Source organism: Oncorhynchus mykiss, chromosome 22, assembly GCF_057628025.1.
Source record: "Oncorhynchus mykiss isolate SJ-2025 chromosome 22, ASM5762802v1, whole genome shotgun sequence".
NCBI lineage: Eukaryota > Metazoa > Chordata > Actinopteri > Salmoniformes > Salmonidae > Oncorhynchus > Oncorhynchus mykiss.
The window spans coordinates 31,674,827-31,692,141 of NC_143043.1; the positions used below are offsets into that span (position 1 = coordinate 31,674,827).

The 17,315-nt window shown below is 41.0% G+C and overlaps 1 protein-coding gene across 1 annotated transcript in view; it reads right to left on the reverse strand.

Moving 5' to 3' along the window:
• The window catches only part of LOC110501646 (anosmin-1), a 58,859-nt gene that overhangs the window by 35,743 nt on the left and 5,801 nt on the right, over window positions 1–17,315 (reverse strand). The window contains exon 2 of the mRNA XM_021579348.3: window positions 16,010–16,057. Coding sequence (XP_021435023.1) covers window positions 16,010–16,057 — 48 coding nt within the window. The remainder of the gene's footprint in view (window positions 1–16,009; window positions 16,058–17,315) is intronic.

The window sequence follows — 17,315 nt, forward strand, 5'->3', positions numbered from 1 at the left end:
TTGAAAGCAGCAATTTCATAAATTCATTAAGTTCAGCATCTGGATGCTCCTTATTAAATCACATCAGACCAACAAATATGTTTTACACCCTCCACATAAGAGTCACAGAAAACTTTTGATGATCTCTATTTTAGGCCCCACTTTTGGAACCTTGGTTCTCCTAGATATAGCCACTATATTGTGATCACTGCATCCAATGGGTATGGATACAACATAATATTTCTACACATGAATAACCAAAATGTGAGAGCTTTCCATACATCCCTTCAAATATGAAGTTGACTATAAAGTCACCTAGCCACTATGAATACATAACAGGCCTTCCAATCCATTGTATAAGTCCCCCCCCCCCCCATCTATCCCATAAAGGAAAAGATGGCTGGGGCCATTAGAAACTGTCGATCATGGTCCTGAAGTTTAGCGTCAGCTTGGCAATGCGGTGGGGATGTCTGGAGTCCCTGGGAGTGTGCAGAGCTGCAGCAGGAGTGACCAGACTCCTCTGGGATAGAGTGATAGGGAGGGGCTCTCCGTTGATCACACGCTGTAAATATCACCCATCTATTCTGCAGCCCTGGCGCTTTTCATGCACACCACCAGACTCAATTACTCCAGCGGTGCTTGCTAGACGCCCCGCTCATATTTATCGACCCACACAGAAGCTACCACTGGTCACCAGGACCTACTCTGGTGTTGTGGTTAAAGTGCTCTCTTTTTAATCTCTCTCGCTCTCTGTATATCTTTCTCCCCCTCGGTCTCTTTCTCTCTCTCCCTCCATCACTCCCTTGCTATGAGCACCATTACTCTTAATGGTTCCCTACATCCCTCCTCATTCTTATTCATGGCAGAAGGCCCACTTCAAACTGCATTAGATAATTCAAAGTCAGCTTGATTTACACTGAACAAAAAAATATAAAAGCAACATGTAAAGTCTTGGTCCCATGTTTCATGAGCTGAAAAAAAAAAATCCCAGAACTTTTCCATACACACAAAAAGCTATTTTCTCTAAATGTTGGTGCACACATTTGTTTACATCCCTGCTAGTGAGCATTTCTCCTTTGCCAAGATAATCTATCCACCATCCACAATGCCACAGATGTCTTACATTTTGAGGGAGCATGCAATTGGTATGCTGACTGTAGGATAGTCCAACTGAGCTGTTCCAGAGAATTGATTGTTGATTTCTTTACTATAAGTTGCTTCCAATACTTTTTAGACAATTTGGCAGTACGTCCAACAGGCCTCACAACCGCAGACCGGCCCATGACCCCCACATCCGGCTTTTTCACCTGCAGGATCTTCTGAGTGGGGCTGGGGCTGGGGGGTCTGTAATGAAGCCCTTTTGTGGGGAAAAACACATTTTGCTTGACTGGGCCTGGACCCTATGCCCTCCCAGGCCAATCCCCTGCCCAGTCATGTGAAATCTATAGATTAGGGCCCACATCCATATTCAAGTCAAGTGTTTGTTTTCTACCATGTACAAGAAAACATTCAAAAAGTGAATTCCGTGACATATTTGAAATGAAAGAATTAAAGTTGTACAGCTGGTGAAGAGTTGCCTGTCAGCTGATGCACACTGGGAGTATCAAAACAAGCGGAGGTCAACAAATCAGAACAGTTTAAACATATTTCATCGAGTGTTGGGTTGTGATGTGAATAGGTAGAAAATTGTACGTCCTAAAGGCTTTCCAATATGTCATTGACTTGTCATTAACTTTCGTAGGATTGTAAAAATGTGGAGAATAAAGTGTGGAGTGATTTACGGTGACTGATAAACAATAAAGTTCAGTGTACCTTCCACATTTTTCTTTCAGTGGACTGTGAGTAAGATGAGGTGTGGTCGTGCATAGGACTCTCCGGTTGTCGCTCTCTCTGCGCTTCCAGTAAACCAACACAGGTGCTGGTTTGAAAAAGCAGTTGAGACATGCTGCCACACTAGGGTGTGTGAGTGGATTAGATATTTCAAGGTTGGAGGAGGAGACCGATGAACTGAAGTGCTCAAACTTGAAACATGGTTCTACATCCCTCTCCCCAGCACACAAACACACCTTTTTATCACAATGCATGTCCTGGTAGGACTCAAGAAAACTCAGACTTCAAAGTCCATCCCATGGGTTTGTGTTGGTTATGATGTTTACCATGGATGACATGACTCATGTCCACCATATGCCCTCTCATTAGTTCACAGCACAGAGCAAGGATAACACAGACATGCCTCTTCTCAATGTCTGTCATATAACAGACTAGGGGAGGAAAAACCATCTGGTTTCCATCTCTCTCTTCCTATGGAGATCGTCAACTCCTTTCATAAGGCCCTTGGTCTTCATCTCAAATCTTTTCCAAAAGTCATTTATCAATCACTTGCTATCTGGGGAATTACATTTGAATTCAAATCACTTTTTGACAGCATCCCTTTTTCATTTATACAAAACCTTCCAGACATGTTTGCCCATGGAAGAAGTGGTCAGAAAGTGCCTTTTTAGACCTGAATGACAAAACCAGGAGATAAAGGTGCTCAAAGTTGAGCCAGTTAGCATACCAACATACCATGGAGAAAGCCATGTCTTCTTCACTGGAAAATATCAAAATGGTTGGGATTGATATCATTTCAAGACTTAGACAGGGTTGTCAAACTATTTTAGAATTTCTTGAAAAAAATTATGTCAATTATCTAAAAACACAAACTTGGATTTCATATTGCTGTCCCTTCAGACCACTGCAATTTAGCTGGTACACCGTTGAAATGTCCATTTAAACTTCTAGTTAGTACCACAAAAATGTAACAGATATTTCCATTCAAGTAAACATTCTCTGATGCGTGGACTTCCAACCATCTTTGTTGTACCATTTGAAAGTTGACATTTAAAAATTGTATTCACATTTTAGTACATTTATCAGCCAAAACATGACAGCCACCTTGTATTCAAGAGCATGTTGTGTACGCTATTGGTCGAGACACAACACAAAACCCTTAGATTATATAAATTAGGGTCTAAACTACAACATATGTTAATATCTAGGTCAGATAGGGGATTTACATTAAAAAAGGTCAAATAAATACAATTTTAGTCAAATAATTCTTCCCGACAGAAATTATAAAATAGTTTGACAACCCTGTCTGTAAGCTTTTAAATGATATCAATCCCAACCATTTATATTTTTCAGTGAAGAAGACATGGCTGTCTAATGCTATGGTGGGGTATGCAACATGGATCAACTTTGAGCACCTTTATCTCTTGAAGGTTTAGCCATTCAGGTTTAAAAAGTCACTTTCTGTTCATTTCTACAATAATCAAATATGTGTGGAAGGTTTCAGTCAAATCAAAAGGTGAGCTGTCAAAAAGGGATTGAATTCAAATAGATTTACTCATCTACCATTTGTTGGGAGTCATAAGCTGTCAAGGCATAACGCAATTAAATATGACCTGGAATATCTTTATAGCTCATGCACCAATTGCAATTAACAGGGTAATAACAATGAAGACCTGCAGGCATGCATGCCAAGTAAGTCAACATACCTTTAATGTTCTTTGACACAATTAGCGATTCATTACATGTCACCTCTAAACAGCATATAGCCTTGAAAGAGTAGTTCAAAACGTTGTGAATATCATTATTTATCCAATGTTTTCAAACCAACAAAAACAGCGCTGTGCTGCCACTAATGGGCTGAAATCTATATGGTTGAAGACATGCTATTATGTTATTCAATAGAGAGCGGGAAACGATGAGCAACCTAGCAGGTGGTATCACAGACATTCTTTGAGTTTCACTTTAATTATTCATTGAAATGCAGTTGAAGGGAACAGAGCCTTGGAGGAATATGTTGCCAGAAAGGGGAAAAAAAAAACAGAGGAGTTCATGCATTATAAATGTACCCCACAATCGAAGTTGCCTGCGTTATTTATGAGCTAAAATAAACACCCAGCCCAGCTAGGATCGGGGCTTTGTCTGTCTGCTGTGGAATGCAATAGCAGTTCACACTAATTACTTCATGACTGAAGTTTCACCCATAACAGCCATTCAACAAACCACTGACATCCCTCTCACTACTATATTTCTGAAAATGCATACCAACACAACAACCAAAGCGGCAACGAAGCTGATGTGACTCATTACGTTCTGGTCCTTTGGAACGGTTGTTACATTACGCCACCAGCCAGACAAGAGATGGATATTACAGTGGCCGGTAACGTGAGCCTCACTTATCACCTTTCTCAGGGCTAGGTTGACACGTCATGACAAATAGACTCAACAGGATGTCTCAATCAGATGGGGTCAGATGGGTTAAAAACATGTCTAGTTGTCCTTTTACTATGCTGCGGTGGCCTGGGAAAGAGCTGGGCCCTCTGACTCTGTGGCTGTCCCACGCCACTCTGCTTAACGTCCCATCTGATTTACTGTACTCTAGCAGCTCCCCCATACCAGTGATGATGGGAACCACCACATCATCCTGCCTGATGATGGACGGATGAAAGCGTAGCGTAGAATGGGAGTACGAGCTAATGCACTTTCCCAGCATCACTGAGTCATTTGTTTAGGTTTTGTTCGCAATGCAAGATTTCAAGTTGTGATTATCAGATCATATTTTCCACAGAGTAGAAGTGAGAGAAAATACAATTTCTGTTATGGGCAGTGTAGTCAGTGGTGAATTGGGGAGATAGTGGGCGAATAAATGAATTTAGGCTTCGTTAAAACATGCTCCTGCTGGGCCCATACACACTATGCGGTGGAATTGTGTCTGGACTGGGACTCGAGGAATTAGAAATGAAATGTGAAGGATTTGGAGTCAGGAGACTTCAGACCACTCTCCCTATCTAGGCCAGAAATATCTGCAACATGAAAAGTCTTCAGAGGGAGTGAGACTGACCTGATAACATTCCACTGCCATCTCCTGTTATTTGAGGTTAAAGAAACACTTCAAATCCACTAATCCCACTCAACCAGCCCCCACTAACTTTCACAAACGGTAGTACTCTTCCTCAAAAACAAAATGTGATCTGTATTATCTCTACCAATGAGAACATATTGAGGAACACAACAGCCAGAATATCAATATTCAGAGCATGGAAGGCTTTACCCAGAGGGCCATAGGGCCAGGTCAAAGGTCACTGGATTTACACTGCTGCGTGTTTGTAGGGATCAAGCGAGAGCTTAGGACAGAATGGTCAATTTCGATTAGAGAGACATTTGGAGCCTTTGGAAATCCTAGCTGTGTAAATTACTCCTCTGCTGACATACTGACCACACTAACGCCCACATTATCAGAGTATTACTATGGACTTCATCATACCCGTGATGCCCAAATGAATGTCACACAAGATCTGTGCAGTTTCATTTCAGGATTTGGCCATCTCGAACATGACGTGATTGATTCAATAAAAAAAATATCCATTGTCAAAAACACCCTCCTGTTGATTGTGTAACAAACTAACAATCCAACCTTTCCTTCAGAGATCATTATAATCTAAGAGCTCTCAAAGTAGAGATGGCAACATCAGGAGAGGAGAGTACTAAGCTATGGGCTGAGCTTGTGGGTGCTGATAAGCCTCGCGGCCAATAGAAAACAGCACAGAGCTCCTCGTCCGCAGAATGGAAATAAACAACATGGATTAGAGCAGATTGTCTCGGCTTGACAGGTCATTATTGCTTGAAAAGGATTTGACAAGCAGTTGTGATTACAATGATCCTTCTAGAAAAGAAAGAACACGAAGAAAAAAAAAGCCCGACATTTGACAAGGAGATGTGTCGTTGTAGCTGTGTAAGCTTATTTCTGTTTAACAGTTTATTTGGGGCATTTGAAGATGCTTTCTGTATGTTAAAAACGTACATTGATGCATGGTTGAACAGGAAGTGATCAAAATAGCTCCTTGAAATGACAAACAAATACCTGTTTATATTAGCGACTCACATTTCCAAGCAATGCCATAGAGGAGACACCCATGGTAATGCAACTTTTTCCTTCAGCTACTCCTCACCTCCTCAGAATCATTGGAATGTTCCGGAAGGGAACCATCACCACTAGAGAAAGTCTAGGGGCTGTAACCTCAGTGAGGAGAGAATGCGGGTCTCCAGCGTCGATGGTCTGGTGTTTCTGGGGGGGGGGGAGGGTTCTCTCCCTGCCACCCACATTGTGTATAATGAGCTCCACAGATAGCAGGCAATGGAGCAACCCCCCTCAGTCAATGAAACTTAACAGCCATGTCCAGATCCTTCCTGCTAGGCCTGATCAGCCCTGCTTCACACTCCTCCTCCGCCACACACACAGGCCTCAGACTCAAACACTATTCAAGTATAAAAGTGCAGGGCGGAGAGTGGAATGAATAAAAAGAGTAAGAGATGTGCACACAGAAATGAACCTAAATAAAAAGTATTCTCAAACAACTACCACCACTGTCCAATGAGACAAATAAGTGGTGTGAAGGAATACCAGATAATAATTGTGCATTCGGAAAGTACTCAGACACCTAGACTTTTTCCACATTTTGTTACAGCCTTATTCTAAAATATCACACAATACCCCATAACAAAGAAAAAACAGGTTGTCATTTTTACACATTTATAAAAAATGTAAAAAGTGGAATCACATTTACATAACTATTCAGACCCTTTACTTTGTTGTAGCACCTTTGACAGAGATTACAGCCTCGAGTCTTCTTGGGTATGACGCTAGAAACTTGGCACACCTGTATTTGGGGAGTTTCATTCTTCTCTCCAGATCCTCTCAAGCTCTGTCAGGTTGGATGGGGAGCGTCACTGCACAGCTATTTTCAGGTCTGTCCAGAGATGTTCAGCTTGGCATTCAGGCCAAAGAGTTCAATCTTGGTTTCATCAGACCAGAGAATCTTTTTTCTCATGGTCAGAGTCCTTTAGGTGCCTTTTAGCAAAGTCCAAGCGGGCTGGTATGGGCCTTCCACTGAGGAGTGGCTTCAGTCTGGCCACTTTACCATGAAGTCCTGATTCGCGGAGTGCTGCAGGAATGGTTGTCCTTTTCGTAGGTTTTCCTATCTGCACAGAGGAACTCTGGAACTCTCTGAGTGACCATCGGGTTCTTGGTCATCTCCCTGACCAAGGCCCTTCTTCCCCGATTGCAGAGTTTGGCGGGGCAGTCAGTTCTAGGGTGAGTCTTGGTGGTACCAAAGTCCTTCCATTTAAGAATGATGGAGGCCACTGTTTTCTTGGGGACCTTGAAGGTTGCAAAAATGTTTTGGTACCCTTGCCAAGATCTGTGCCCTGACAAAATCCTGTCTCGGAACTCTACAGACAATTCCTTCGGTCTCATGGCTTGATTTTTGCTCTGACATGCACTGTCAACTGAGGGATCTTATATAGACAGGGGTATGCACTTTTCCAAATCATGTCCATTCAATTGAATTTACCACAGGTGAACTCCAATCAAGTTGTAGAAACATCTCAAGGATGATCAATGGAAACAGGATGCAACATAACTCACTTTCAAGTCTCATAGCAAAGGGTCTGAATACTTATGTAAATAAGGTATCTGTTCATTTGTAATAAATTTGCTAAAAAGGTTTTTTTTTTATAAAAAAAAATTGGCTTTGTCATTATGAGGTATTGTGTGTAGATTGATGAGGAAAATAAATATTTAATCAATTTTATAATAAGGCTAAAACATAACAAAATGTGGAAAAAGTCAGGGGGTCTAAATACTTTCCAAATGCACTGTTCATCTCAATATTTGGTCTGCTTTAATCTTCAGTCAGACTCTAGCAGCACACCTGGAGGCTCCTCAGAGGAGGAAGGGGAGAACAATCCTCCTTATTGAATTTCAGAAAATATTTAATAGCGAAACAAAGACAAAACTACCATTTGGTTTACACATACACACACACACACACACACACACACACACACACACACGTTACTGATAATTGATTAAAACACATTGTTTTTTTAAATGAATGTCTACAGTAGCCTCAATAGCACTCTATAGGGTAGCATAATGGTGTAGCCGGAGGACAGATACTTTTCATCCTCTTTTGGGTACTTTGACTTCAGTGCAAAACCTAGGAGGCTCATGGTTCTCACCCCCTTCCATAGACTTATACAATAATTATGTCAACTTCCGGAGGACATCCTCCAACCTATCCGAGCTTTTACAGCATGAACTAACAGTTTATCAACTCAACTGAAAGGATCAGAGAATTAATCAAGTACTGAAATCATAAGCTATAGCGAGCTAGCAGAGTAGTGCATAAAATGTGGTGAGTAGTTGATTCAAAGACAGAATAGTTGAACAGTTGATCAAATGAATTAATTTTTTTTAAATGGAGAAGCAAGAGCGAGAGAGCGACCTAGTTATATTTTGTTGCATTTTCACTCTAACTTTCACTTAGTTAGTGAATTCAGCTAGCCAGTTTAGCCTACTCAAACACCCAGCTCAAACAGAGAGGGATGCTATGTTAGCTAGCCCTGCTATGGCTATCCAACACTGGAACTCGTCCAAGTCAAGGTAAGCTTGTGGATTTATTGATTTCCACCGGGGCTCGCCTGTGTAACTACTAAACTGCTTGCTGACTGTACTGCATGATTGTAGCGGGTTTACAAACTTGTTAGTTCTAGTAGCTATGTTAACTACGACGTTAGCTAATATGGTGACAACGATGTAGGCTGTGTGTAGCAGTCATGATATGAAGGTTTGGCTTGGATTTTTTTTTTCTCCAACTGGTCATAGACAGCTGATGTGTTGTGCACTGAAGTCCACAAGTGAAGGGAAATGGTGAAAGGAGGGGAGCGCATCGATCCGAGAAGGAATTATACAATGAGCAGATCATGCTGTTTGTATGTGGTTGCTATGAACGTGAACTGTGTTCGCGTGTGATCAGGGGTATATTCAATCAACCAATTCTGTTGAAAAAAAACATTACTTAAACAGAAGCAAACGGAATGAAAATGGGGATAAAAATACCCACATTTGTCCAATAGAAACTCTCATTTTGGATGAATGATGACACCCTAGATGCAGGCAAGAGTGTGCAAGGCTGTATAGAATGTGTCACTGTCTGTCACCTTGATTACTCACATTTTTCTCTCGACCTGTGCACCTACGTTGTAAACTTTTCATAGGCTAGGTTGTAGCAACCTCATGATAGCTATAGGGAACATTTTAGTATCATGTAGTAGCCTAAACCTTTTGATGTTAAATTGAGCTGTGTGAATGGAATAGGAATGACAATATGCTGTAATAGAAATATGGCCATGCTCATAAAAAAATAATTGTCCTCCCTCATCTTAAAACGACACCGACCGCCACTGCGGCACACACTTGACAGTAATTGTCACCAAAAGGTGCTTTGAAGTGCGTCCAAGCAGACAAAAACCCAGCCATGCCACGACCATAAACCATCCACACAGCATCTACTTAAATCAGATATGTTCACTGCGCCTCCAAAATATACTGCCTTCCGCCAAATGACCTTAGTAAATTGCCATGACACACTTCAAGTTTGTAGCCAATGAGGAATGCTATATTTTCCCAGAACGCATGCCATTATTTTCTTTTTTAATGACGATTAATGCAGATTGAGGACCGAGCCAACACTACCAATAGACTGATTGACCTAGAAAAACACTACTGTTGGGGAAGTCGGATAAAAAAAAATTGGCGTGAGAAAACTAGTGGGTAAGAAAGGGGGGGTGACGGGCTTTGAAAGACACTTTTGAATGAGAGACGTACATAGCTCTCTAGTTCTTGCTATTCAGGCAAACTGCACTGAAGCATTCTTCACAAAATGTAAAGGTTCAGTTGAGACATGTGTTATCCAATAGAATAAACAGATGTTGTTTGTTCTTAATGCAGGGATGTCTAGTTCATTGGGTATGATGGGTAAGCAGAGTCAAAAGAGACACCTGGAGCATTACAGTTCCAGGAAGGACATGCATTGACATTAAAAAGCTGTCCATACAATGTTGCTTTACAAAGCTTCTCTTGGCAAGCTCTGAAAACCTTGGTGGGTTGGTGATGTGGCGGGCCGGGAAAACAGAGAGGAGAAGTCGTTAGTTCACTGCTAAGGGATGTTAGACTAAAGATTAATGGATTACTTTTGTTCATCTCAAATCCATCTCCCTGGTCAACAAGTGTACATGGCATTATATCTTCATTTCAAAGCATGATTTTCTTCTTAAATCAAAAATACACTTTGGTCATACACCAAATTTTTTAAACTGGATATTGGAGAAACTGGTTGAAAACTGGTTATATTCCAACATCTCTCCAGACAAGTGTAACCGAGCGTAGCACACGTGTGGGTAATGAAGTACATTGCTTATTTGCAAACTGGCATTTAACAGTCTCAAGTCAATCCTAGCATTTGATTTGGAGCATGGATCACACCCTTTGGGAAATCAGCCCTGTTAAATGTCAGTCATACTCTGCATGTGGAAAGCTTTTTGGCTGACACACACATTCTTAGCACAAGGAGCAGGAAAAGAGAGAACGCCCTGTAGTTTGAAAAGTTTCGATGAGTACCTTATCCAAATCTCTCAAGTGGGAAGCTATCAAAGCAGAGTAGACTAAATGACAATAGCTCATACAAATGCTGCCTACACTCTGCTCTATCCTCCTGGTGTCCCCTAGCTGAATAGGGGCTGGCCTGGTGTTACGGCATGCTAATGACTGCCCGCCACCTCTCCCTGCCCCGGCAAGCGGGAAGACGGGTTAATCACCATGACAAAGGGGGCTGCTGGGAGTTAGGAGGCAATGGGAGTGACTCCGGCCGTTCCCCCGTCTAAGATGTAAACTGGGAGGCTTTGATTTCCTAAACCGCTGACAGACGGAGAGTCATAGCATCTTTGTCTAAATAATTAACCAGTCTTTACCACACATTGTTCACAAAGGGACCCCCACTATGGACTTGGATGGAAAGAACACCGGTCCAGGGAGGGGGAGGTCTTTTTAGCCACTGCTTTTGTCCGTCTGTTTGACTGTGAGCTGTTCATGAAGTGAGGAGAAGCTAATCAGAATCCGTAGAGCCATCCAAACAGAGGCACTGTACGACATGGGCCATTTGTAGTGATTGTTTGAGCTGACACAATGGCCCCTGTGCTTTGAGAGGCTCAGAGTGAGACTCTGTAAACACTCAATTATGTCGATATGAAGTGTGTGTGCGCGCATGTATGCTCATTAAACAAGACAGAACTTTAGGGTTCTAGTCCTTGTTTGAATAACCAAACTCCTATTTGCTCAGTTCTAAAATATACCAGAAGGATACAGGTCTCATCAACAAATTGGAGTTCAGTATTATGATGGTGCTTTGAATATTACTTTGTAAGATGCTACATCATGTTCACACTCCAATAAATCATGTCTGAAAGTACAGGCTAAACAAGTGCAAACTGATTTGTAACACCACGCGCACACACACAGACAGAGGGTAAATGAGTGCAAAGTCACATGCTTGTCAAGAGAACAAGAGGTCCATTAAAGAATCTCTGGCATTTTCAGAGATTCAGCCATGTAGCCGGTTGATTATGAAAACAGTATGCTCTGCATTGACTTGCAGCCAGCAAAAGCCTTTTCAAACATAAAACTCATGATGAATGACAAGGGAATGGCTGGTGCCAAGAAACGATGTTGGCCATCACTATGGAAAGGAAAGAAACAAGTTGAGCTGCATTATAGTGAAAACAATGGAGGCTCTACTTTAAAAAATACATATCATTTAAAACACCCCGACAAGGTCATTACAAATTACCTCAAAACGTAATCTTCTGAAGCACAGAAATATTAACTTTGAACATACTTTAGTCATTTAGCAGCTCCTACTTATAAGCATGTGTAAATGTCATACTGTACAGTATAATGTACTGATACTATGCATATGATCACATATGTAGGTATCCACACACACACAGACTGTACCAGTCAAAAGTTTGGACATACCTACTCATTCAAGGGTTTTTCTTTATTTGTACTATTTTCTGCATTAATTATGTTGAAACCACAGAAATGCTCAAATATATTGTATATTTGAGATTCTTCCATTGCCTTGACAGCTTCACATGCTCTTGGTATTCTCTCATGAGGTAGTCACCTGGAATGCATTTCAATGTGTGCCTTGTAAAAGTTAATTTGCGGAATTTCTTTCCTTCTTAATGTGTTTGAGCCAATCAGTTGCGTTGTGACAAGGTAGGGGTGATATACAGAAAATAGCCATATTTGGTAAAAGACCAAGTCCATATTTTGGCAAGAACAGCTCAAATAAGCAAAGAGAAATGACAGTCCATCATTACTTTAAGACATGAAGGTCAGTCAATAAGGAAAATGAAGAAACTTTCAAAGTTCTTGACAAGTGCAGTCGCAAAAACCATCAAGCACTATGATAAAACTGGCTCTCATGAGGACCGCCAGAGGAAAGGAAAACCCAGAGTTACCTCTGCTGCAGAAGATAAGTTCATTAGAGTTACCTCTGCTGCAGAGGATAAATTCATTAGAGTTAACTGCACCTCAGATTGCAGCCCAAATAAATGATTCACAGAGTTCCAGTAACAGACATATCTCATCATCAACTGTTCAGAGGAGAGTGCGTGAATCAGGCCTTCATGGTCGAATTGCTGCAAAGAAACCTCTACTAAAGGACACCAATAATAAGAAGAAATTTGCTTGGGCCAAGAAACACAAGCAATGGACATTAGACCGGTGGAAATCTGTCCTTTGGTCTGAGTCCAAATTTGTGATTTTTGGTTCCAACCGCCATGTCTTTGCGAGACACAGAGTAGGTGAATGGATGATCTCCGCATGTGTGGTTCCCACTGTGAAGCATGGAGGTGGTGTGGTGGTGCTTTGCTGGTGACTCAGTGATTTATTTAGAATTCAAAGCACACTTAACCAGCATGGCTACCACAGCGTTCAGCAGCGATACGCCATTCCCATCTGGTTTATGCTTAGTGGGACTATCATTTGTTTTGACCCAACACACCTCGAGGATGTGTAAGGGCTATTTGACCAAGGAGAGTGATGGAGTGCTGCATCAGATGACCTGACCTCCACAATTACCCGACCTCAACCCAGTTGAGATGGTTATGGATGAGTTGGACCGCGGATCGAAGGAAAAGCTTCCAACATTCCTCATGAAGCTGGTTGAGAGAACAAGAGTGTGCAAAGCTGTCATCAAGTCAAAGGGTGGCTACTTATAAATATATTTTGATTTGTTTAACACTTTTTTGGTTACTACATGATTCCATAGTTTTGATGTCTTTACTATTATTCTACAATGTAGAAAATAGTAAAAATAAAAACCCTGGAATGAGTAGGTGTCCAAACTTTTGCCTGGTACTGCGCACACACATACATACATATGCATGTCACACACACACACACACACACGCCTGTATGAGGACCTGAAAAACTGACGTTCCCAAAACCTTTTTCAATTAATCACAATCCACATGGATTTGATTTAAATATCAAAGGAATATAGAAATATTTAGATCTCAAATAAAAGGGGATGGTTTGCATGTGGGCGTGAATACAAGAAGTTGATTGTAATGAATCTTCATAACAAATGCAATACTGCAAAGTCAGTAAAGAGTGTTCAGCAGTTCCACATTTCACTGTTTCATATTATCCATGTAGTCATTAATATAAAAAAAAGGGAGCCCAAATTAGTGTTGGGCAATATTACGATAGTATCGTCTATCGAGGATGATTGACAGCCATCGTTGATGGCGATGACGTCGTGATGCGACAGACGATACCTAAACCCATTTCAACTTGACTGCTGGCACACAGTAATGAGCCGAGTCAAGAAGCGCACAGCATAGCACTGCACGGATGACAATCTGAATAAACTGCATATATTCCTATTTGCTACAGACTATTACAATAAATGTGTTATATTTACAGAATGCAAAAGAACAATGTAGACAGACCTTAAGAGTTTTACCAAAGCAGCACAGAATGTCCGGTAAGAAAATGTGTTTTCGTTTTTTCCCTCTCGAATGATCTGGGTCAAAAGCCAAAGTTCCTTTTTACAGAAGACGCTCTGGTGTCTTAATGTTATAGAAGCCCAATGTTCTATTCTCTCTCAATTTGATATCAATATGACTATTAAGACATTTTCTCAGTTTAATGCATACTGGATTTCCCCCGTCACACTATTTCATGATCAAACAGTGATTGAATCTAATGGAGTTCCAGGCTATTTAAGGAAGTTTAAGTTGTTTATGAATAACCTAAAACCATGGTAGTCCTAAACTAAGGTAATATTGAGGGAGATGGAACAACCAATAGCAATGAGCAAGATAGAAAAAAACGAATTATATATTTGAACAAACCTTACAGTTCAAGACAGAAATGCATGCGAGGCCAGACAAAATCTATCCTTGCCGTTGCAAACCAAACATCCAAATGCCTTATCCTACTAATGGAAATATCATAAAAGCATTAAGACAAATTAAAATTATGAAGAGTATTTCCCAAACATTCCAATAAAGTGTTTAATGTCCTAAAGTTGCAGCTATTAAAATGGGAACAATTATGAAAGTCAGAGTCTATGCTATTCTCAATCACATTTTGAATGACATATTTCAGGCCACAAGAAGTCAAATTGAGCAAACAATGTCAAGACGGAAAAATCAAATGAGAAGTCAAAAGAGCTGTGACCTGAAAGAAACGATACGTAGCCTATCGGCATATTATTCTAGCAATGTGCTACCTACAACCCATAGTACCCCAGGCCTAATAAGATATGAAACTGGTATTATCATTATCCAGTTCTGGGAACAACAGAGTTGCTTGCTCTGCACCCTATGATGATTGACAGTGTGTTACTCACTCTGCGCTTTGGCACACACAGACAGGCCTAGGCTACCCATATTATTTTGTTGTTGTTTTTTTTAATCTAAAGTTGCTATAGCCCAACCATAGACAAATCCTCATTAATAAATCATTGAACACTGATTGGGACCAAATGTTCAGCATACAGGCTCTAACAAATAAACTGGGTGTCCTTGGACATTTCCAAATATATGATTTATAATAAAACCTCAAATAAAACAGTGTAAGAAATGCAAACAATGACTCAAGAGTCATTGTTTTCTCTCCCCGTGCTGCATGAACAAGCCATACGAGTAAGTAGTCAGTACAGACAAGGATGAGATCCAATTTGTCATCGCCTCCGCAACAGCACGCTTCCCATAAGCTATTAAGACAACATTTTTATAAATGCAAAGGAAAACACGGGAGAGATGAAAAACAAAACAGAGACACACTCTCGCGAAAGAGAAAACTGTAAGCATCCGTAGAAGTGTGAATGACAACACTCTATTTACATCCTGGGTGGAATTTAGTCCTCCGACGATGACATCATCATGAACAACGTGTAGGCTGGTTGCTGCTGTCCTGGTTGATATGAACAGAAGAGTCTTTGACAGAGATAGGGTATCAGTTACTGTCCCAAATGACACCCTATTTGCAGTACCCTAATCTTGGCCAGAGTCACATAGGGACAAGCTGAAAGGTAGTCCACTATTTTGTGAATAGGGTTCAAAGTTGCCCCATGTCTTTGATCCCCACTGTTGTGTCATCATCATCATCCTCCCTCCTGGTTGTCCTCTCAGAATGCCCTGGGCTGAGCCTGTCCTCAGTATACTGTCTACTCAGTGGGCTCAGCACCACAGTGAGGGGCTTGTCAACAGCTCCCAGAGAAGCTGAGAGGACGTGTCAGCACCATCCTTTCAGAGGACCTGTCAACACCATCTTTGTACCAACTGTCTTTGGGACAGGGCACGAAAACCAAACAAGACCTTCAGGAAACGCTGGATAAAATGGACTACTGTAATTCTAATGAACAGGGGTTTGTTTAGTGGTGTCAGAGACGGGTGGTGGAATCTCAATAACCCTAGAAGAACTTGACTGATGAAAAGGTGAAGTGTGTTCACGTAACGGCTATCATGGTTTGAAATTGTTCACCTAAAACTTGTATAAAGTTTGGGTATAAACTTGCTTTATAAGTTTGTTATTTTATTTAAAGCACATGCAGTCAATACTTACCTTTGAGCACTGTTTGTGATTCTGACACCAAACCAAGGATCCATTATTCTGTAATGAAAATAGAGAGCAGATTATGAGTTACAATTTTCAATTCAAGAATGATCAATTAAATGCTAAACACATCATAATTCAGTCCAGTAGCTATTCACACAATAATTCATAAGAACATCAAAAACAGAAAGAATGCTCTGAATCAGTTTCACCACAAAACTTTCTAATTTCTTTATTTAGAAGCCATGGGAAATGTATCAAAACTCAGTTTAGTCTTTGAACGGAGTAATACACCCCTATGTGTAACCTAAGCAAGGTCAGAGAGGGGTGGGGGCAGATCTCTGGTCAGTTTCAGTGTCGTTCAGCAGAGCACTGTGACCTCAACTCTTATCAGCCTGCGTTTGATCTCACAACAGACATCCCAGAGGTCACTCACACAGGAACTGATGTCAGCACTCTTGTGTAGACTGCAGACACCTCCAATTCCCCCTAATTGCTGTGGAAGTGCCACCTTCTGGGTTCCATGAAGCCAAACATTTGGTCCTAATTGTGCCGGCTAAAGAGAGTGTCTCCCTGTCATCTTGAGAAGTTCCAATGGGCTAAATGCCTGGCTCAAGTGTCCATTTCCTGAGCTCCAAGAAACCACAAGGCTATTATCTTCAATTATGGTTTCACTTGGACATTAAATGTAAGATAAATGATCGCCCAGACAAATTGACCAGTTGATTAATTCGCTGGTGGGGGTAATTCCATGGTAACAGAATGATGCCGATTCCCAGATTTTTCACTTTAAAGTGTATGCTAAAAAAAAAAGTTAACAATGATTTTGTTTGATATACATTTTAAAGTGAAAAATCTGAGTCTCAGCATCATTTTGTTACCGTGGAATTTCCCTGAACTCAAGGTTCTAGGTATGAAGGCTTGGGTGCAAGTGTTTCATTGATTCACTCAAATCCCCATTGAAGTTTGTCTGCCATTATGAATAGTTGGGAAATTCCAAATGTAGAGAAAGGAAACCTTCTCATTAAAGGCGATGACTCTAAATGACCATTACCAGCCATATGTTAAAAATGAAAGGTCACCGTTATACATGAATCCGTGCTTTGTTCCTTACAATAAGACACTGCACCAGGAATGACTGACTAGCCAAACCTTAAGGGTCTGTGAACCAGAAAGTCTGCATAAGTTCAATGTCAAGTTCAAAGTATTCTCAAACAATGTAATCCAGAGGAAATTCCCAGTGAGACCTCGGGAAAGAACTTCTCGTTAAAGGATTTCATTTGCCATCCAGTACCAGTGTGTGTTAGGTGTCAAG